General features: G+C 40.5%; 1 protein-coding gene across 2 annotated transcripts in view; it reads right to left on the bottom strand.

Annotated features, from left to right (window-relative positions):
- Window positions 1–23,940, bottom strand: part of LIMK1 (LIM domain kinase 1) — a 1,196,288-nt gene that overhangs the window by 781,020 nt on the left and 391,328 nt on the right. Inside the window, exon 1 of one of the 2 annotated variants that reach the window (XM_044054186.1) lies at window positions 10,871–11,171. The exons of the other annotated variant lie outside the window; for it this stretch is intronic. Within the exon in view, the coding sequence (XP_043910121.1) occupies window positions 10,871–10,929 (59 nt within the window). The 5' untranslated portion in view covers window positions 10,930–11,171. Of the gene's footprint in view, window positions 1–10,870; window positions 11,172–23,940 lie in introns of those variants that run through there. 2 annotated transcript variants of the gene reach the window in all.

Genomic DNA, 23,940 nt, shown 5'->3' with positions numbered 1-23,940 from the left:
TTTAACTACAACTTATTGCGAAGGTACAACTATGTAATGCAATTCTGCTACTGCATACATGGGTAGCAGGTCTGGACAAATAGCTAACAAGTTTAGGTCAATGTATGTGCCCATGATGTCTTTATGTAGAGTTATGGCTGGAAAAGGTCCATCTGATTCAGCCCACCTACCAAATTTAAAAATGTACTTTATTTATACTTTACCACCACACCACCAGAAGCTGACTATAACACTGGTGCTACTTGTATTACGTTAACATACCTGTCTGGTATAGCACTGGCTTCATAACAATTTATGACTTACAAAACTGCTACTACTTTATATTTATTCTGTGTGAGTTATTTTGAGCTTGAAATAACTACTGCCAGATGGAATTATTTCATTCCTTAAATGACATCCAACTTTTTAACCATTATGTGGCATCTGAGGTCTGATTAACAGTTTTCCATTTGTGAACAGTTTTCTGTTTTATAATTTGGGTCATCTTGTCAATGGACTTATAACGGCATTTGGGATTTCGGAATGCTCAGAACAGTTTCTGAAAAGTGAACTTAATTACATTGCACATCTGTGGCTACGTTACCAGTCTTTTACTGTTTAATCTTGTTGCTTCAAATACATTTGCTTATTTTGTTTGCATTGATTGTAAAGAGTTTGGGGTTTAAGCAGATTATTGAATCTGCATTTAAATTTAAGCTGGTATTAGTACAAGTTATTTAATCTTTTATAATTAGTGTAATGATGTAAGACAACATGAACTTCTTCCAATACTAGCAAAAGGAAATCTGTATGTATGTTGACCAGACCATCAAAGATATCAAGAGAACTTCAGCACTCTATGTATTAGAACTGACGCATCAACTTCTGCTTTTATGTTTAGATAACATACAGGTATGGCACAATCTGAACTAAAAAAAAAAAAAAATATTAACAAAATATACTTGCAAGAGAAAATACATACAGAAGGCAATGGGACAGTAGCTGTTGCTTACGAGGTGTTTTGGAAGGAAACATCTGCTAGACCAAAGGCAATGCAGCCTTCAAGGAGGTGCACCCAGTGACCAGGAGAGGAGGAGGAGAGGACATTGTTAATCTCTTTTATGACACTGAGAGCAGGTTTAAGAAGTTTCAAAAGTTAATGATGGCAGCTTTCCTAAGGCACACCAGGCAGAGCAGTGAAAGGGTTAAGCCAAAGCTTTTGATAAAAGTATGTGGTTTTAGCTTATAGAATGATGCAGACACCATTCTTCTTGTGGCTTTTCCCAGTTAGGGGTCACCACAGTGGAACTCCGGTCCGCTAATAATTAGCAGTAGATTTTTTACAGGTGTCAAGGTGCCAGCTTGACACCCAACCTTCAGCGAAGGCACGCCCATTCTACGCATGTCTTTCAAATGCCACTCGACCGTGGGGAGGACATGCAGACTCCACACAGAAGGCGCTCCAGCCGAGAATCGAACTGGAAAACCTCTTGCTGTGAGGCAACAACACTACCGTTGCACCACTGCGGCTTAAATGATGCAGACACCACTGACTCAAAACTACTCAGGAGTAAACAATTCAACTTAGAGTGAGATTCAGAAAGATTACTTGTTCATCAGAAATTAACATAAGCCAACTACACCAAACTGCAGCTTGAAAGATTGTTGGTGGAACAGCTGCGAGACTCATGAGAATGGTTCTGTCAAAAGTTTCCCACCATGTAACTCAGCACTGAAGGTTTACTCCAGTTTGCTTTATGCAAATTCAGAGCAGCACAAGAGAATACTTGTTTGCTGTGCTATGCAAAAGTTATTCTCGATTCATACAGAGAAGGCCTGAGGATCGTGTGAGGCCATGCTACTCTAACTCTAAGTGCACAGCTTGAAAATATGGCCACAGCAGCTCTGAGGCCTCTCTCTCCTGCTTCCATATCCTCCTTACTGGTGACAAATGTTACAGAGAATGCAGCAAACATGTCTTCCACATACTTCATTCGCATATGACCTCCAGCTGTACACACTCCATTGAGTTCAAAGACTACACATGGCACTAGTCTTTGTGCAATTAACCAAACTACTTTCCTGTTAGAGTAATCCTTTCTAAAATGTATGACATTCTTTTGAAAAGATTGACGGTTTCCTACTTAGCTTACAGCATGGATGTATGTGAACTGGACTCTTGATATTCTTTCAGTTTAGTGATGTTGCATAATTTACAGGTCATGTAAATGCAACTGAGACACAGTATAACACGACTACAGTAGCCCACTATTTCTGAATTTTCAAACCCTGTCCCTGGAGATGTAAACGGGCAAGTTAATTACAGCTTCTTTGGCGATCAAAGAGAAGAAGGCTGCAGCGAAGTTGTACTCATGGTGTCCTTATCTGGAGGTTGCCTGACTTGGATGATTGTGCTTAACATTAAGCGGCTTTTCTTCACATTTCTTTCATCAGTTTGCTGAAAACACTCCGATTTTTATTATGTAGGAGCAACGTCTGCCACCGTAGGATTTTCTCACTGTTGGGGCACCATGGAGCTGGTAAATGGGGATTGGGTCTTTGCACTCCACTACAAAAACACCTTTTTTTCATTTTTATTGTATATTTAAGTTATATCTTATGATACAAGAAAAATGAAACTATAAATCAATGTATAGTAATTAATTTTAACATGGGTACAGTAGCTACAAAACAGTTCTTCCAGCTCTCCCTACATTTACTCAGCTACCAACTATTATTAGTCATACAGCCTGGGTTTGTTAAGAGAGATATTACATTTCATATACACTATTTATTGGCAAAAATTAACAGTGCCAAGATGTTGATATTTAAGTACGTATCCAGGCGTGGAGTTCTTTGGAATATGACTAATTGGAAAGATGTCTGATAACATTGCCCTGGAAACCTTCTACTTTATTACAGTTAATTTAGAAATAGATTTGATTTTGCTGTCCTGGAGAAGATCTCCATAATTATGAAACAGTACAACTTACTGCAGCCAAGTACACTAACAGCTGTTCACTGTAATGCACTGTTGTATTACTTCATTAGCACAGCAAGATTCATGCTAACAGGTTTTGTTCTTGTGTAAAACTGAACAAGGAATAGAGTTTTGATATGATGTGTATGCTCTGGTGTTTGCCAGCCTTTCAGAAGAGAATATTACATTTCCCTGAGTACCTGCAACCTCAAAGATTTGTAGGTGGTGTGGGGGTGAAAGATCCTCACAATGAAGTATGCAATTGGGCTTGCCTTGTGTAAACATTCTTGTAGGGAATTTTTTTTTTTATCTTCCTATTTGTCTTTGATTATTTTTGCTGCTTATGATACATAGGAGCATGTATTCAACAGTGGTCGGTACAGTGAGCTGTGACACTGTGGCATGCAATCAAGTGGATCTCACAGAATCTGTGATGATTTACTGCTATAAAAGTCACACAATGAGATGGATTCAGAAAATGCTGCCAAATCGCATTACTTGAATTTGTGCAATGAGCAACAGCATGTAGATTTGGTGCAGTTCAGAAAACCCAGCTACATAACATGGAGAGGACAAATAATGTGGGTCAGCTGCATTACGTGCTATTGATTGTATAAGAAAAAACAAAATATGAATATATATATATATATATATATATATATATATATATATATGCAAAAAAACACAAGGCATTCTATATTTATGTCAAGAATCTATCTGGCAATACTCAGATCTGCTCTGAGTTACAGCACAATGGCAATACATATACAAAACCAACTGACATTGCCAACAAATTGGGATTCCTATTACAAGACCGAAGACGCATTCTTTCAAATGCGTCTTGGTCGAACTTAAAAGATGGAAAAGGCAAAATATCGAAGCGGCTTTTAAGCAAATTCTTTCCTTGGGAAAGAATTCGCTTGGCCGCTTCGTTACTTTGCTATCTCGATCTCGGAGTTGTTATATTTAAGTAGGGGGGTGTGGGGGCAAAGCCCCCCCCCCACTTAATGTAATGTTTAAAGTGTTTTCTTTTTTCTTTTGTTGGAACAGCAATTTTTTCCCTTGGAAAAAAAATCACTGTTCTGACAGTTTGACATTGTAAGATTTCTCTTACATAGGGTCGATTAATCACCGTTTGCTTTTTTAAGTGTTCGGTGATGTAATATTGACCTATATATTGACCGACAGGTTCAGTGCAAACTAACTCCCTTTTACCCCCTAAAAGACCTACTGCAATACCTGAGGAATACCAAGTCCCTATTATCACAGCTACACAGGTAAAAACTGCACTGTCCAAAGCTAAGAATACAGCTTCCATGGGACCTGATAATATCCCTGGCTGTGTTCTCCATGAATTACAAAGTGAACTGGCACCACACCCGAGTACCCTATTCAATCACAGCCTCATTTCAGGCTTTGTTCCTACCAAATGGTGCTCTGCTATGTTCATCCCACTTTACAAAGGGGGAGCGACTACAGACCCTGGAAACTACCGCTCCATTAGTCTTACAGGTCTGATAATGTAAGGCTATGGAGCGCATCATCATGGACCTTATAAATAAGGACATAGGGAATCTCCAAACTCTGGACCCCACGCAGTTTGGGTTTGTGAAAGGTAGATCATGCCTGTGCAACCTGGCTGACTTCAAGTCTGTCACCAGAGCTGTGGATGAGGGCAAGGTAGTTCACACAGCCTACCTAGATCTTGCCAAGGCCTTCAACACCATCCCTCACTCAGGGATCATAGATGGACTCACTAAACTAGGCATAAACCCCTATGTCATAAGATGGGTTGCCAACTGGTTCGTTGATAGAACCCACATTGTGAAAGTGGCAGACTCCACATCTGACTACCGACTGGTTACAAGTGGTGTCCCACAGGGATCGGTCCTAGGTCCTCTCCTGTTTGCATCTACTTCTTTGAGGTTCATGCCAACACAAAGGGACTCTGGCTGACCAAGTTCGCAGATGATTGCAAACTGGGAGCCATTACTGATTCTCCAACTGATGTAGACATTCTACAAAAAGGCCTCACTGACACCAATGACTGGTGCTAGAACCATGGCCTTAAGCTCAATGCCAAAAAGTGCATTGTCATTCCCTGTGGGAAAAATTCGGTGCCCATGAACTACCACATAGGTGGTAGTCCACTAAACACTGAAGGTGCGATAAGAGACCTAGGGACACAGGCTGACAGCAACCTCTCCTTTGATAACCACATTGCCACTATAGTCAGACAGTCCTTCTATGTGGCACATCTCATTACAAAAGATTTCTCATCCAGGAAGAAAGAGGTCATAATCCCTCTCTACTCGTCCATCATTAGACCTATTATAGAATATGCCCCATTTCGTATGTACCTCACTAGACACCTACTGTAACGATTGGGGAGATATGGGCGAAGGCTGCCAGCTTAGTTAAATAGAATTTGATATCTAATTCTATCAACTGTATAAATAAATGTAAAATACAGGCTTGTGTTTTTAAATGTAAGAAAACACTGTGAAATGTGGAACTGAAAAATATGACAACATTGCACACTTGCCAAGTGAAGTATGTTGTATCCTTTCATGTTAGAATTTGGCCCGATGGCGGCTGGATGAAGATTTCATGCCCACTGTTTTAAGACTAAAGTTTATGACTAGAATTTAAATGTGGAAGGTGTTTCATTGCTTTAGTTTCTGTTAGCATATACACGTGAAATGTCGTGTATCATTGTAAGTTTCTGAGGAGGGGTTAGACTGCTAAATGATACAGTTTGTAGCCTGAGAACTCAGACCAGGTGTTAAGATGATGCAATATAAATAGTGGGAAAACCTAAGTGTCAAAAATGATGTAATTATGGGAGGGCCTTAGAGACATGTTTGTTAGTAATGTTTAAATACTATTTCTCACAAGAGACCTGGAAGCATTTTGATCTTGGACATCTAACTTATCAGCACTCTGCTTATGCTCACATGTAAGTTTTTAGTACTGTGATATATTGTAGGAATAGTTAAAGCTAGTAAAGATGAACTAGGTATTTTTCTTTGAAACCAGACCTGCCCTACTGTATTATTTTAAGTTTTTGCGTGATCTGTGAACTCTTTAAGATATCTCTATGGTGTAGTAGATTTGTCTTGTGTTTTAATTATTTATTATTAAATATTTTCAAAACCTTCTACCTGTGGCTGCTTTCTGTAGAGATAAAATATGCTTTGGAGAACGTTATATATTTAGAGTTTACTGTCTAAGCCCTTCCAATAAGCCTTAGACTGTATAGTCACATTACCATTGGAAATTAATATTGCACAGTAATAATTGGACACCCTTTTAAGGGCCTTTTAGTAGCTGATATTATTAACTGGGTGGTGGCAGTAATTACTACAGTATAGTCTGGGTAAAGGGGCACAGCTGGACAATCTGTGTCAGCCTTTCCCAGGAGTGTCTGTGAAGTTGTATAAATACTTATCTCAAAGTCTGTGTGTGTGTTGTGTCAGCTACTTGGGCAGGGACACAAAGCACTGGTTGGACAGAGAGAGTACTGGAGGTTCTAGCTTGCCCAGTTAGGCTGAGACCTTTACCCTATAGCTGTGCCAGTGGGGAGTCTTATTGGGGACCTGGTGAGCAAGGGAGCAGCCAGCCCCAGACTGACTGTGATCTCTGTGTGCACTTAAGGGAAATTGTACTTTACTGTGTGTATTAGTTATCCTTTCCTCTTCTAGGAGACGACCTCCCTGATGTTAGTGGTGAGGATTGATGCTCCTTGATTGCTGGGTCAGGGTACGGTTGTTACACCTACAACAACTTGAAAGGCCACAAAAATACCTCATTAAGAGGATCTTAGGTCTTAGACACATGCCCTATATGGACAGACTCAAAAAACGCCAGTTATACTCTGTCTCTTATCATCTACTTAAAGGCGATCTCTGCTTGACCTACAAAGCCATGTCTGACCCAGAGCTGCTAGATATGTTACACCTAAAGAAATCCCAATCCCTCAGTGCCACACGCTCTAGGGACCTAAACCTCATTACCACAAGAAACAGAACATGCTGGTGGGACAGGTTCTTAACCCAGAGGCTTCCCATGCTCTAGGGACCTAAACCTCATTACCACAAGAAACAGAACATGCTGGAGGGACAGGTTCCCAACCCAGAGGCTTCCCATACTCTGGAACAAACTTCCCATTCATGTCAAGCAGAGCACTTCACTGGCCCTCTAAGAGAAATCTTGACGAGTGGATGGGCAATAGGAAGTTCACCCCGGGGATCACTTCAGTGGCCTAGCTGGACAGGGGCACTGGGTACTAACTTTGGCCGGCATGATGCCTGAAAATCTTCTTGGGCTAGGCTTATATAGGCTCCACGGCCATTAGCCTAGTACACACCTGTGAACCTCTGTATGTTTTTATGTATTTGTATATATCTATATATCTATATCTATATATATATATCTATATCTATATCTATATATATATATATATATCTATATCTATATCTCTATATATATATATATATATATATGTGTGTGTGTGTGTGTGTAGATATATATATATATATATATATATATATATATATATATATATATAGACAGATAGGTAATGCTGTGGGATACAAGAAAAAGTCTGCAATTTTTCTCCCGGAATAGCCCTCCCGAAAAATCCATGAACGAAAGAACAGATCCACCACAGTCATCATGATGAGACCATCAGACATGTTTAACACAAGTCTGGAAAATGTACACTACTGCACAAAAGACAGTTCTGTAGACTATCCCTTGGCATGTCACTGGGTATAAAAAGGAATTAAAATGGAGCTCCATCTTAGTAGGTAACTGAATGGTAATGGACGTTTCATCCAATGTGCTACTTGCCAAAGCCCTTCTGCTGTAAGCACCTTGACGGGAGAAAAACAGCATTGCTTTTAAACTAAACAGACCTGAAGCTTGGTAACTACAACAGTGAGGCTTATGTCCCCAACCTGCTTTTTTGTGCCTTCCCTACTGGACTTTGAAAAGAAAGGACCTCTCATCCATCATTCTCAAAACCATCTTCAGAAACCTCACCGATATAACAGGTTGGCTATGGACTGTTACACTCTTCTTGACTTAAAATGCAGTAACGTAACACAATGGTAAGAATAATGTGCATCTATGCACAAAATGTATTTATTTTTTATTTATGTTATTTTACATTTTTTGACAGGGATAGTCAAACTGGATACATGTCCATTTTCAGCGGAGGCCCGGGGAGAAAAACTCCAAGTTACAAGTATAAACAAAACCATTTATAAAACATGAATATATGCAAAGTGCATACAAAAAGTCATCCCCTAGGAGGAACTACACAAGATTGACAGTGTTTACAATATATATATTAGGGTAAAAAAAACAATGATCATACGCAAAAACTATATAAACCGCAAAATGGGTATTTACCTAGATAAAGAGGAAAAAAAGTAAAAACACTAATGAGACAAACCTATTTACAATTGATATACAATGTAGTCTTTAAGAAGGGAACGTCACGATTTGTGCTGTACAACAATCAGAAGAGAATGATAACAGTGCTAAAACAAGATCAAAGCGGCACGCATTACTGAATGAAGAGATGGTTAAAACAGGCGCTGGTACAGGGACAGAGCCAGTGTGTCCTAAGATATTGTTTGAGGCCTTTTTTAAAAAGGCTTAGCGAGGGTTCCAGAGTAAGGTTAACTGAGACAGAGTTCCATGTTTTTCCAAAGAAGTTGGCAAACAGGGAGTATCCAGCTGAATTAGAAGCTTTCGGAGTTTGGACCAATAATTTGTTGGTGGTCTGGTATTATTATATGGTTTTATGATGTTTGTAAGTGCTGGAGTATTTTCAGGTTTGTATAGTATTTTGTGGGTGACAATAAGCTGGTTGAACTGTGTTAAAGTATGTATTTCGAGCCAACCTAGGAGATTAAGGTTTTGGCAGTGATGGGTCTTGTATGAGGAGCCACTGGCAATATGGTTATAGCAGTGAGTGAGTTTGTTTAGTTCCATTTTGCTCAGGTTAGTGAGAATAGGGGAGGGGTAGAGAGTAGATGGGAGCAGGCGGTAGCAGACCAAGCTAATAGGGTTAGGAAGGATTTATTCCTATATAGTGATCCAAGCTTCTTACTGATGGTTTTGATAGTTTTGTTGATGTGCAAGTCAAATTTGAGATTATTGTCAACTATTACCCCTAGGAGTTTGGTATGGGTGTCAGGGGTGACAGAGGAGCCATTGTTGGATGTTATGGATAAGGGGAGAGGGGTGGACCTACTAGTTGGGATGAAGAGAAGTAATTTAGTTTTGTTGGTGTTTAGAAGCAAGCGGTGATTTGCGAGCCAGTTTTCAACTGTGTGAAATGTATTCTGGGTTAAGGTTTGCAAATCGGACAAAGAGGAAAACTGTGCTTCACAAGTACACACTCAAGAGGAAACACCATACCTATAACAAAGATCCAATGATCAAAAAACAGATAACACAAATTAATGTTAGGATTTGAAATGGATAATGTCTGTATGTTCTACAGATAACTACATGGCCACCAGGCATGAACTGTGGAATCACTTCATTAAAAGCTAGATAATGTTTTACCTGTTTTTTCTTTTTCTGAAGTGCAACAGAGGGCTGCAACCTCCAACAAAAAACATGCAACAAAATCCAAAATTAATGGATAATGAATATTGAAACAAAACACAGATTCTGATGCTCCATGTTTCAGGAGAACTTCCCTGCTTACACATACTGCACTGTGCTTGTATTTTGTTCATAGTCAGATCCAAACAGTTCAGTTTTCAAATCATGGTAACCGGGTAAAAGATGAGACTAATTTTGGCAGATAAATAGTATACAATCTACAAAGGCCAGTTTGCGTACTGATGATTTTGAGCATAACTACCTAGTTTGGTCTGTGTTTTTGTAATATACATGAAAATTAGTCTAAATTACAATATGTAATATACTAACCACTGCCAGTTTTACTTGGACATAAAAGCACAGACTGTCTAATAGTTTATACAGGTCATACAAGAATACTTCATATCCTAAATCTTTAACTAAAATGATTTTTTTTTCTGGAAAAGTTCTGCGATATGAAGTTTTGTGTTATTAATATAACCCCCAAAATGCTGCTTGACAGATGTATAATTTCAAAAAGCTAATTTGTCTTAATTCCATGCATGATTACCCGATTATGTGAAATGTTAATAGCAAATATGAACTGATATTTTGTATACTGTACAGGAATTTATATAACTGGGTATGCTTGGGTGGTCTACGGCGAGTACGATTTAATGAGTAATGAAATCATACCTGTGCATGTTACTCTGGTTATATCAGAAATAGGCCCATCCTGGATTAGCATTTTTTCTAACTCTTTGTGCAATTTTAAATAAAGTAAATAAACAAAATGCTTATGTACAGGAAACTACTGCAAAAGCAGCAGCAGTACATAAACTAGGACAAAAGAAAACATTTGCAAGCAGATATATACATGCCAAGCAGGAACAATGATACCACATACAATACAACAAAGCAAAACAAAGCTGGCTCAGTATGTGTTAATTTGTTCCATGTATTTACACAAATACAATCTTTGATAGAGAATTAAACCGGATTTAAGAACTGTGTCACCTTCCTTACAAACAAATATGAGCAATTTCCTTTCTGCTGTATGAAATTCACATTCCATCCAAATAAGTACGCATACCTGATAAAAGTCAAGTTGCTCAATTTGGTGTATGATAAAGCCAAGCAGACTTGTACACACCACATGAGCGGAAGGACAAACTTGCAGTTAGTTACACCCTGAGGTTTCATACAGTTAAATTATACAGCATCCAGACATATGCAAACACCTCTGCTGCACAAATATGTTAATACAAACTACCTAACAGAAATGCTGAGCGTCTCAAAACTAACCTGATACTCCCATTGGCTTCCCTTTTTTGCTTCAGTATTGTCGATATCATTCCAGTCATACGCTACACAATAACCAAAGATGTAGCGACTATAGCAACAGGCAGGAAGCAAGTAATTCTCTAACCAACACCACAGAGTGCCTGTTCAACTTTCTGCTTTCTTTTCAGTTTTTCAAAACATTTGTAAGAACAGTACTGTGAGAAGTGTCAACTGAATGCTTTCTGAGGTAGATGCCCTTTTTTAAGACTTTCTTCAGCTTGGCCAAACTTGCAAGTCTAAGCAGGCTGTAGGAATTTACTTAAGTACTTCCCTAATGAATAACATAAGAGAACTAGAGAAGGAAGGCTGTGAACCAGTGAAACACATCTCTAGTGATACTCACGCCCTCTTCCCCTTTGGGGAAGGCCACAGAATGCATCACCATGGGGGAGGGGATCACATTCTACTCTCATGTAGACTCCTGTGATTTACTCAAACATGCTTTAACTTTGAAGAGATAAAGTAAGAAAGTCATAGAAACATTTTCACTGATGATACAGTCCAGAAACAAATGCCTGCCTCTCACCCCTCAACACACACGTATTCAATCAATCCTGCAATACATCACTTCATCATATGGTGACTGATGGCACTTAATGCACTAATGTGGGTAGCCTCTGGGTAATATAAATGTCCAGAGTTTAAATCCCAGCACAGGGTTTTAGAAGAATACTACACTTGTATGAATACCTCTTCCTGTTTTTTATTCTAATTTTGACCGAGTGAACTCATTTAAACAGGACCACTTAAGATTGATGACCAAAGCCAAAGATATTAACATTAGCATTAGGCTACTTAACATGCTAGTACTAAAGGCCTCAAGTTTGAATCCCACCATAAACACCCAGCATGTTATTACAATGATATAAAAAAGTTTGGATACTAATAAGGTATATTTTAAACTGGCTAAGTAAAAAAAAAACAGGCTCCAAACCAGGTCCATGGACTCCTTTCAGCTACAATTATTAGTCCAAATCCATTATGCGCTTACTGTACTAACATACACAGTGTATAACAAAAAGAAAAACTTCAAAAGAAATGAGTATTTCATTACAAGGCTACAGACGGAAGAGTATAACTTCTGCCCAGAAATGGACCTGTAAAGCCAAATGTTGGATTAAAGATCTTCTTGACCAAAATTGAAAAAAAAAAACATGAATCTTGAATAGATGAGGACATGTTGTAGAACAGTTCATGGTCAGGTTACACCCTAAATCAACCAAGAAACAAAATAAAACTAATCAAAATAATACCAAAAATATAATTTGTGGAAAATGTACAAAAATGAAATACATATCTGTCATTGGGACACAAAGCATGAGCATGGTTGCGATGAAAAGTAGTTGTGTACACTTACCATAAATGTAGATGTTTGAGTGTATTCACTGTTGCAGTCATCACATTTGGGTTATCTGCCTGCAGGTAGCCATCAGTCGGCATGAATACCGGAGTCTTGGATTTCTGCTTCGGATGCTGTCGCATCTTCCATGATGTCAGGTCGTCAGGGGTATAAAACATGCAGCCGACACCATTACATCAGCTTTTCTTGCCCCAGACATCAGGAGCCCCCAAGATTGGAAGCAATTACATGGTGTGAAAACCCCCCAGCAAAAAGCAAATACCAATTATATAAGATATGCCAAACCAAAAGGATATGTAGAAGTAAAGAGAAGTCGGGGGGGGGGTGGAGGGAGGGTAACCAGGACTGCAACAGTGAATACACTTGAATATCTACATTTATGGTAAGTGTACACAACTGTACCATGTTCTTTGTGTTTCACTGTTGCAGTCATAACATTTGGGTTGATTCCCAAAGCTAAGGATGGGTGGAGGCAGTCAAGAAGCATTAGGGCTGGCAAGCAGGCCCTGTAAGACTGCTGTGGCAAATCCAGCTCTGGATTTAGAAAAGAAAGGTAAGTGGTAATGCTTGGTGAAATTGTGCATAGAGCTCCAGGATGTCCCTGGTAGGGACTCCCGTGAGAAATGCTGTAGAGGATGATGTAGCCCTAGTGGAATGTGTCCTGATCCCCTGTGGGGTAGGTTTCTCATGGTGTTTGTAGCAGAAATGGATGCAGTATGCTATCAATTTAGAAATGGTTTACTTTGAAATGGCCTTGCTCTCTGCCCCTGCAGCAAAGCTGATTAGCAGCTGGTCAAATTTTCTGAAAGGCTTAGTCCTGTCCAGATAGAACCTGAGCTGCCTGTGCATGTCCAGGGAGTGCAGAATCCTTTCCCCTTTATTTTGAGGATTAGGGAAGAAGGTTGGCAAATGAATGGATTGCTTTAAAGCCACACTAGATACCACCTTGGGCATAAAAGATGGGTTAGTCCTGAGGGAAACCTTGTCCGCATGGAAGATAATGAAGGGTTCCACGGCCATAAGGGCCTGCAATTCGGACACTCTTCTTGCTGAAGTGATGGCTAGAAGTAAAGCTGTTTTCCAGGACATGAATTTTAACTCTGCTGTAGCAGCAGGTTCAAAGGGCGGACGCGTGAGCTTTTCCAATACAAAGTTAAGGTCCCAGGCTGGAGTGGGAGCTCTCCTGGTGAGCCTTAAATTTTTGACTCCTCTCTGGAACTGTTTGATCAGAGGATGAGAGAAGAGGAGTAGCTCAGTATTATAATGAGCTGAGATGGCAGAGGCATAAATCTTAACTGAAGAGAAGGATAGGCCTTTGTGGAGCATTTCTGTTAAGTAATCTAGTATATGAGGTAAGCTGGGCACATTTGTGCCCATTCCCTGAGACTGGCTCCAAGAACAGTATCTTTTCCACTATTCCGAGTAGGATTTCCGAGTAGGATTTTCTAGTACTAGGCCTCCTTGCCTCAAGGATGACATCCACCACCTGTTTACAGGGGGTTACTGGTGATGAGCTCAGGGGATGAGCCAGGCTGTTGTGTTCAGGGTCTATAGCCGAGGATGCAAAATCTGGCCCTCCTGTTGGGACAACAGGGAAGGGGTCTGAGGCAGGTGCCATGGTGGCACTACTGCCAGACTGCACAAAAGAGTGTACCAGTGCTGGCGTGACCAGTCTAGTGCAATCAGGATTGTCCTTGGCTTGTCCTGTTTATTTTTTAGTAGAACCTTTGAGAGGGGGGGCAGAGGGGGAAGGCATAGATTGAGAGGTTTTCCCATATAAAAGACAGGGCATCCTCTTTCCATGCTTGGCAATGGGGAGTTCTGGTGCAATATTTGCTCAATTGATAGCCCTGAGGGGAAGCAAAGAGGTCCACCTCTGGTGCCCCTCACCTGTGCCTCTGAAGGTTGAATATTTTGGGTTCCAGTTCCACTCGTGTGGGTCCATTAAATTTCTGCTTAAGTCGTCTGCCAGTGAATTTAGTTTACCTGGCAGGAATTGAACTTGCAGGTACACTTGGTTGCTGAAGGCTGTGTTCCAAAGAGCCATGGCTAATCTGCAGAGAGGGTAGGAATGAGTTCCCTCCTGCTTGTTTATGTACCACATAACTATGGTGTTGTCTGTCTTTACCAATAGTTGTCCTAGAAGAATAAGGCATTTGAAGGCTGTCAGAGCATTCTGTACAGCTAATATTTTTTTTATTGATATGCAGGTGCATTTGTTTTGGGCTCCATTTGCCTTGAATGCATTGGCCTGCCATGTGAGCCCCCCCATGTATAGTCTGATGCATCTGTTGTTAGGGTTTGGGCAGCAGGGGGTTGAGTGAAAGGGAGTCCCTTGTTGTGGTAGTAGGCCTCTGCCCACCAAAGGAACTCTGTCCTTAGGCAAGGAATTATAGGAATCATTGTTTCCAGGTCCTGAGAATGTTGACACCAGAGACTTTTTAAGTACAAGTTTCCTCGTATAAAGTCTTGCATATGGAATTAGTAGCATGGAAGAGGCCATGAACCCTAGGGCTTGAAGTATTTTTCTTGCAGATAGCTGGGTTTTGGTGGCCAGTAGATTGAAGTAGTTTGTCAAATACATTTGTTTTTCTGGAGTAAGGAAAGCCATCTGGGAAGTTGTGTTCAAGCTTGCTCCCAGGAATACAATCTGTTGGCTGGGTACCAGATGTGTTTTCTTTTTGTTAATGGTGTACCCCAGTGAGGTTAGAAGTCTCTTTACAAATGACAGGTGCTGTAGAAATTCCTAACTGTCCGCCTGAATCAGGCAGTCATCCAGGTATGGGTAAATTTGAATTTTTCCTGCCTGCAATATGCAATGGCTGGAGTTAGGCATTTTGTGAATACCCTGGGCACAGTAGAGTGCAGAGAAGTGATAGTGCATAGAGCCTGCTCTGAAACGTACATATTTCCTGCAAGATTCCCTTATGGGGATGTGCAGATAAGCTTCTTTTAAGTCTAGGGTGGCTAGCCAGGAGTCCATGGCTAGCATAGGAAGCAGCTGTTGGAGAGTAAGCATTCTGAATTTTGGAACCACCAGAAAGGTGTTGAGAATAGACAGATCCATGATAGGGTGCCAAGAGTTTTCTTTTCTGAGTACTAGAAACAGTCTGGAATAAAAACCTTGCCCCCATTGCTCTGCTGGGACATGATGAATAGCCTTGATACTGAGAAGGGAAAGTACTTGCTTTTGGACCTCCACCCACTGGTTTGGGGGGAGGTCTGGCCATCCGCTTGGGGATGGCAGTGAGTGGAAGTAGAATCTGCATCCCTGGGAAACCATGTTTAAAATCCATCTGTCCTGGGTAATGTACTCCCAGTTTTTTGCATGCAGGGCAAGTTTTCCTCCTAAAGGTGCAAGTACTTGGGCAAGGCTTGGAAGAGTTAAGGATAAGTCATTGTGAGATTTTACCATAGGATGGCAGCTTACTACTCCCTGTTTTAGAGGTAGGAGCACTCCATTGTTTAAATCTGTGCATACCCTGAGACTGTAGTCTTGGTGGTCTGCTGCCCCTGGGTTTGGACTGAGAAGGTCTGGGAGTGCCTGTAAAAGACCAGTTCTTGAAGGCCAATGCCTACTGAATGTAGGTGGCTGCACCTGAAGGAAATATTTAACAGTTTGCATAGATTTAACTTTTTCCTCCATCCTTTTGAGGACAACTTCTGCTTTATTGCCAAATAGAAGTTCTTGGTTTAATGGTGCCTCTAGTAATTTTGCTTTGACATGGTCTGGCAAGGTTTGTTCCTTAAGCCAAGCATGCCTTCTAAGAACAGACCCAGTGACAGCAGCCCTGCAAGATGCTTCTAAGGCATCAAAACCACATTGCAAAGTATGTTTTCCAACTTGGTTAGCAGAATGCATTAACTCTTGTAAATCCTTATGTTTTGCACAATCAGGAATCAACATAATTTTCTGTTTAATTAGCTCCATAATATGTTGCTGATATTTTAACATATGAAACTGGCAATTTAAAGCCCTGATGGCGAGAGTAGCAGAGGTGTATACCTTCTTACCCCATCTGTCTAAAGCCCTAGAATCCCTGTCTGAAGGGATTGGATTTTTGGCTGTTGTAGCCTTAATGCCTTTAGGTCCCTGGGAAATGGTCTCCGGATCTGCAGCAGGATTCTTATCTTAAAGAGGAATTTGTGGAAGTCAGGTACTCTGTAGTACCCGTCAGGTTTCCTGGGAGCTGGAGGCAAAGTATCAGGGGTAAGGATTCCAAGAAGACATCTACAATTTCCAAAACAGGAGGGATAGCTAGAGGCCTGTGCACAGCAAGTTTAAAAATTTCCAGAGTCTCTTTTTGGACAGAGTAGTCCTGGCTCTCCCAGCGGAAATGCTCTCTAAGGGTATGCAGGGTTTCACCAAAAGAAAAATCTTCTGGTGGGGAAGCAGAGGGAATGGAATCCTCTGCATCAGAATTCTCATAGGTAGATAAGGGTATGTCCTGGTAATCAGAAGGGTCAGAGTTATCAGACTCATGATCTGAAGAATCAGAAGGAAAATCAGTTCTTGGTCTTTTTGAGGGGGAAGGCAGACTTCCTCTAATTAAAGTAACAAGGTCTTCAGCCATTCTAAGCATTTGTTTTTGTGGCATGTGGGCCTGAGAATGTGCTTTGGTCATCGGTTTCCTAGGCGCAGTGTGAACTCTAAACCTGAGAAATTCGGTATTTTTGGTTTGAAATGAAGTCGTCGGGTTAATATGAAAATCGGAAGGCCTGAATACACCCTCAGAAGCTGGTGCCTGCACAGTGGCTCCGGACCAATCCAAGGTAGAGACATCCACAGGCTCATTAGTCGAAGATGCATCTCGTGGCATACCGGACTCCGAATGGGTCTCAGTAGAGGCCTGTCAATCTGTAGAAGCGGGTATCAGGGGCTGCGAAAGCACCTCACTGAGTACTGGCGGACTGGCAATTAGTTTAACGGAAGCATCATCGGCAGTTTTGGACCTATGCGATCGGTCTCTGTCTTTATCCTTCTGTTTTTTTGGAAGATGAGTAGTCGGATGCCTTATCGAAGCCATTTTGGAATACGGTGATAGCTAAAGAATTTAGCGACAAAAATAACCCGACGATGAATAGTTCGGGCGCTGAACAAGGCACAAAACCAACAGCGAGTAACGTTGTGGTCTGGGCCTAAACAGGTGACACGGTAAGAATGAAAATCTCTGTGAGGTATTTGCTTTCCACAGACAAGACAATTATTAATTTTTGCTGACATTGGTTACAGCAAGAAAAAAGGATCCCCAACGGGGTACTTAACTTTTAGAAGACTTCAGGTCTGAAAAATTTCAGGAGGCGGCCGACCAGCACTTGCGAACTGCTTCTGCTTCGGACACTACACAGCAAGAAAAGCTGATGTAATGGCATCGGCTGCATGTTTTATACCCCTGACAACCTGACGTCATGGAAGAAGCGACAGCATCTGATGCAGAAATCCAAGATTCTGGTATTCAGGCAGACTGAGGGCTACCTGCAGGCAGATAACCCAAACGTGATGACTGCAACAGTGAAACAAGAAGAACATCACTGAGACTGCACCAACAGCAGTTTGAAATGCCAGCTGTGCTTTTCAACAGATAAAAAATACAGATGGTACTTATTTAAATACCTGTTGCAGTGGTTCTGGTTGGGGTGAACAGTATACTAGAGATCTAGCCTGTGGAGTGGTCAGTTTTTTTCTTTCTTAAACATTAGTGCCTTCCACTTATAATAATGAAAAAAATGTTTGCACTCAGCATCCCACACCACATTTCCCACATTAGCCAGCAGGACAAAAGGCCACCCATTCTTAAAATGTACTACAACCACCACATGACACTTTTATTTTTCAACAGAAAGAAGAAAAATAGTCCTGTCCCAGCCCACAAATTATCCTATCACATCCACTATTCCTTTACAACAGAAACGGTCTCCGCGATCCCAAGCAACTCATTAATGTCACCCACCTTTCCCTTCGCTACATGCAAACTAAAAACAGTCTGTCATTTTCCAGCACATGTCTTATCACTGACCCCCTCACCCAATCATATGTACCTTGTCAGTAAGAAAGATTTTACAGGCTTGGGCGTGGACTGGACCAGAACCGGACAAAGACCTAGAATCACTTCACTACTAATCATGACATCACTTATGTTGATTTTGACTTCTCTTGCAGAAGGGCAATCCATATTAACTGTCACCAAGTTGATCACAGACCTCAATGGCTGCAACGGCTTTGTCTAGATATACTGCACAAAAACAAGACACGCTACAAATACACTGCCTATGACGAGAGGATGGGCAATAGAACGTTCAACCCGGGGATCACTTCAGTGGCCTTGCTTGACAGGGGCACTGGAAACTAACTTTGGGTGGCATGATGCCAGGGAATCTTCTTGGGCTAGGCTTATATAGGCTCCAGGGCCATTAGCCTAGTACACACCTATGAACCTATGTAGTTTCATATAGTATTTACTGTGATTACAAAGCACCATAGTATAAAACACTGCAGTAAATGAATGAATGAATGAATAAATGAAGTATACCTTGATTTTAACGTTTCTCGCTCCAAGTGTCACTTGATTTTACTGCAGCAGTCAGACAATTACTTATCTAAGAAACTACATAATTGTTAACAATGAATTGTGAGAGTTTATCACAATAATCAAAGCATGAGGGATAGTGACCAGATAGGCACCATGGACTGTATGTCCCCTATCCATGGCAATGACCCTTTCAAAGAAAGCATCCAGGCTGAGTAGCCTTTTATAACACCAAACTTACATGCATCCAGGTGTATAAGGTACATATATAATAGATTCATAGGTAGGTACTAGGCTATCGGTCCAAGGGCCTAAGTATGCCTAGTCAACAAGGTTCTCTGGCTTAATTCACCCAAGAAAGTTATCTTCCTGTGCCACTGTCGAACAGAAGCGATCCCTGGGGTGTATTTCCTATTTCCCATCCACTCATCAAGATTTTTCTTGAAGAGTGCTAATGAGGAACTATGCTCGACATAGATGGGCAGCTTGTTTCGTTCCCAAGTGTCACTTTGATTTTACTGCAGAAATTGTTGTGAGAGTTTGTGTTATAAAAGGCTACCTGCATCCAATATGCTGACGACTCTACTGATACTTAATCCTGAAAAAACCCCAACTACCTATATCGAACGTCGCTTCTGTCCCTTATAACAATACCTCTCCTTCGATCTTCTTCTAATGACCAAAAATGTAAAAAAAAACACAAGCAGTACTCTTTTACTCACTTTACTAATACTGTAGGACATGGATGGAATCTGCTACCCACAGATCCTCCTAACCTCCTCCTTACCACTTTACAAAAAAAAATCAAGCAGTACTCCAAAAACACTGGCTTTGTTCCTGCAGGACTCCTGACTAACCTTCCCATTACTCCTACTTAACCTTTAACTTTTTCATTAATTAATACCCTACTTACTATTTCTTTGTCTTGCCCCTACCCCCTACTCAACCTTAACTTCATTCATTGATTATTGTTTCAGAGTACAGGAAGTCTCTGGGACAGGAATATATCCCTCCAGCATGTCCTGTTTATTGTAGTGACAAGGTTTAGGTCCCTAGAGCATGTAGCCGGTAGAATGATTGGGATTTCTTTAGGTGTACCATGTCCAACAGCTCTGGGTTTGACATAGCTTTATATGTTATTAGTTCAGCCATAATACATATATGGCCTTGGAAGTAATATTATTGAGATTAATAGGTCAGTAATTCCCTGGGTCAGTAGAAAGACCAACCTTATGCACAAGAGCTGTTCTTGACAGCCTGAAAATGCATCTGGAGACCCAGGTTGAAAAACTGACAGTAGGGTTTTCTTAAATTGGACTTCATGCCTCTCTGCAGATATCCAGGAACATTACAAGAACCACCCAACTTTTTTTTGGAAAGTACATGATGCAAAGTGATCTTAGTGATTTCAGGAGAAGAGCTGCAAGGTCGAATGAGGTGGGACAGATGTGAGCATGGCAAAGGTAAAGCTGGACTAGAATTCGTCTACAATAATATCAGCAATGTTTTCCAGGTCACAGATGGAGGTAATATAGCTGAAGAAAGCCTTATGGTTGTCTTTTGAATTAGTTGCAATGCTGCATTCATAGCTGGCCTTGCATTTCCTACTGGTAAGTTCAAGGGGGTTACATACCAGTGTTAAATCCCTTTTATATTGATGAAGTGGACATCTTTCAGAGATGGCCAGGAGCTTTGTATTCCTAATGCAGTTTAAGTGGTAGTGCCATCATATGCTTACACTGGGGCCGGTATGGATACCTCAAATACCTCTATCCAAGAGGGAGTAAAATGCAGAAGCTACATATACAAGGTTGGCTGGGAGGCTATGCCATTTGTGACTATAACATCAGAAGATATAAAGAAATGAGATTAATACAGTTTTTGCAACAGTATCCTGGGGGGCACATGATTTAGTCAGACCCCAGGTTGTGCATTGATGTTTTTCCTGAAGTTCTAACATCCCAAACACAGCTAGGCAAGAAAAGGAAGTGTGCAGTGAGTTGCTTGCAGTTGCAATAGACAACTCTTCATTTCCACAACAGACATTGCCATCAAACAGCTCCATCTGCCAGCTCTAAAAGAGGGGATGTGGTTTTTGCCAGTCCACACCAAAGAAACTGCACCTGTCCAGTGTCCTTCCAAGAGCACTGAGTGTATGCAACACTTCCCATCACCCCAGAAGAGGTAGCTTGGCTCCTCTAATCCCAAGGCCACTAATTTAACCCTGCACACCTGGATTACAGTCATGGCTCTGTCCCATCTGTGCCATGGAGCCAGGCAGGTTCTGGAGTTATCTGTGAATGAAGATGAGTAATTTGAGGCAGCAAAGCTCATGCTCAGGGAGATCACAGTAAGATGATTAGATTTATCTAGAGAGGTGGCAAAAAGTGGGGTAGTGCAATTAGGTGATACACCTGTGAAGACAAGATCAAAAAGATCTAACAACTCTGGTGGACAGCGGGACAATTTGATCAACTGTCTTGGCATTCACAAAGTCCTAAAACTGATGGAATATTTGTTGTTAGTATCTGTTTAACAGTTTATGTAAGGATAGTTGAATTTGCCCATAACACAGACATTGTTTCATATGTTGACTTTATTACTGGTTAAGGTATTCTACGTGATCTGAAGGGGTCACACACAGGGTTCTGGAACTGGCTATAATGTGATAAGTAATTTTATTGAGTATAACTAAAACTTCAACTAGTTACAGGTATGTATCAAGGAAAATCTAGCAAGTAACAATGAGGTTTATAATAAAAACACACATTCCTCGACAGGAGCGAGTGGAGATAAACACATGTTCAGCACTGTGTAATGGAAAAAGGGGAGTGCTTTCACTACACTGGAACCAGGTCTCTGTAATTACACAAATGCTGAATGTCTTTGATCGTAAGGACTCAATTTCACAGATTCTGTTGTTGAGGTTTCTGTCACAGAACAATGCTACCTTGATAGGATTCAGACTAGAAGATGCTATATTGGATGTTGTATGGATTTTCTGCACATACTACAGAGTTGTCAAAATATCAGCCATTACCTGCAATTCACAACTGCATTTCACTAATCATCTTACACTTTCCTTACGGCAACATGATGCAACACCCACAGAACTTCCTCAAATTTCAAATGAACCACACAGATATCGGTAACATAGTTAATTTCATACACCTTCCTCTTATCACTATTGTCCCTTATAATCGCCAGTACCTTTTCACTGTCCTTGGAACAGAAATGTAGTCTAACAAAGACAGAAAAGGGATACCTGACCCATTCTGTCTGTCCATTTCCCTACTTATTGGATAAGCTACGCATTCTACTTAACCAGCAGCTTATTTTCCCACCTTGTATAAGAATAGACTATGGCCGGTTCATGCATTCTTGAAAATTGTCAGTAAGATGTTTTTTGCACCCTCCACCTTTGTACATTTCCATCCAACAATTCAACCACTGTCTCCAGATCATATCTTCTCTTACAAGTGCTTATTCAGAAACCTGCTGCTTTCTTGGACTCCACTAATTCAAACAATCAATAGTAAATGTCAAGACAACTTTTATGTCACCAATGCAACCAGAATGCTGCAGCTAAACTTCTGCATTTGCCCCCTCACACAGACTACCACTTTTATCCTTCATTTACTATTTTCAGTTTTCCATAATACTGCATTCCTAACACTGGTTTTGAAAAATGTTGTTCCCTGGCTAAAATTATTCCATCGCCTTAATGGTTTAAGCAATTTCTTAAAATATTGGGTGAAGTATATTAAGACACTTGCCTATAAAATGTCTTTACTTTGTTGACATGGCTTCAATAACAAAGAAATTAAATGCATTTTGAATTTTAAAGAGGCAGGGCTCATATTAATGTCATGTTAATGCCACATTTAAAAGTCAGAAAATTGTTTTTCTTCTAAAGCAATATAGATTTTTTGTCTGATGTTATAACATATTTTTGTGGATTTGCTATTCTAACAGCTTTTGTATTAATTATGATGAATAAAAATAACAGTTACACTTAAAAAAACTGAAAGCTTTAGAATTATAGCAGTTCATTGAGTTATTAAGCATGAATGGACTTAGTCTGAACGTATCTACAAACGGTCACATTTCTGTGACTTTCTCAGGTAAGATCTTTTCATCCATAACTATTAGGGTTGCCAGCTATCCGTTTTTTGACCGGACTGTCCAGTTTTCTGACAAATTGTCCAGTTACAAATTTCATTCAAAACTGGACATGCGAAGTCCAGTTTATGTGCTACTGCCACGGTCTCAAGCGTTTCTCCCGCGCCATCTTTACTCTCTCTCCCCTCCTTATTACCTGCAATCCCGGTGAGCTTTTTGGCTATAATTAGAGTCATTACCTGACTCCAGACTGTCGGAAAATAAGGGACACTGTCCGGAAAATGGCGACTGCCTTTTCCTGTTCGGAAAAAATAAAATCTTTTCATTTAATTAAAAAAAAAATTTTTTTTTAAGGATGTTCTACTTTAATAATGCCCTTTGCATCTGGTCGCACGCACAGATGCAGAAGAAGACAAAATTGTTTACATGACGTCTTCATCTTCCACACGGTGGAATTTGAATTCCAGTCTCCAGATGACATTTGTAGTTTGGACTTCGCAGCGGACCACAACAATGAATGGTTGGACAAAATCAGAGAGGGAGGTGTGTGTGTGAGGCTGCCGCTGCTATGAAAAGGAGAGCAACCGAGTCATTCTACAAGAAAGTGCGAGGTTAGTCGTTGTGTACTAGTATGGAGTATTCTTTTTGAGAAAAGCACGACAGTTAGTAGTTGCGGGAGTCCCAGACCCGGTGTAAAGGCAGATTCATCTAATTAGTCCTATAATAAGCCAACTGCTTGCTCTGTTACCTTTGTATATAGCATTTTTTTATTTCTGCATATATCTGACTGCATTTGTGTTGATCTTTAATGTGGTAAGCTGCTGCCCAGTCTCTAATGTTGCAACTGTTTATATCATGTTTAAAGTAATGCTTATTCACTGTGCATTTAACAAGTAATATTTGATCTGTTTGATACTATTGCCCAATTGGAATTTATTCTGAACTGCATTTGAATTATGTAGCTACTGTGTTGTTTCTGATTTGAATTTTGAATTACATCCGTTTCTGAGTAGCTATTGTGT

This window comes from Protopterus annectens, chromosome 13.part0 (genome assembly GCF_019279795.1).
Source record: "Protopterus annectens isolate FY-2018-M chromosome 13.part0, PAN1.0, whole genome shotgun sequence".
Taxonomy (NCBI): domain Eukaryota; kingdom Metazoa; phylum Chordata; order Ceratodontiformes; family Protopteridae; genus Protopterus; species Protopterus annectens.
Note: the sequence above shows the minus strand (reverse complement) of the source record. Positions and strands in the feature narration are given on the sequence as shown.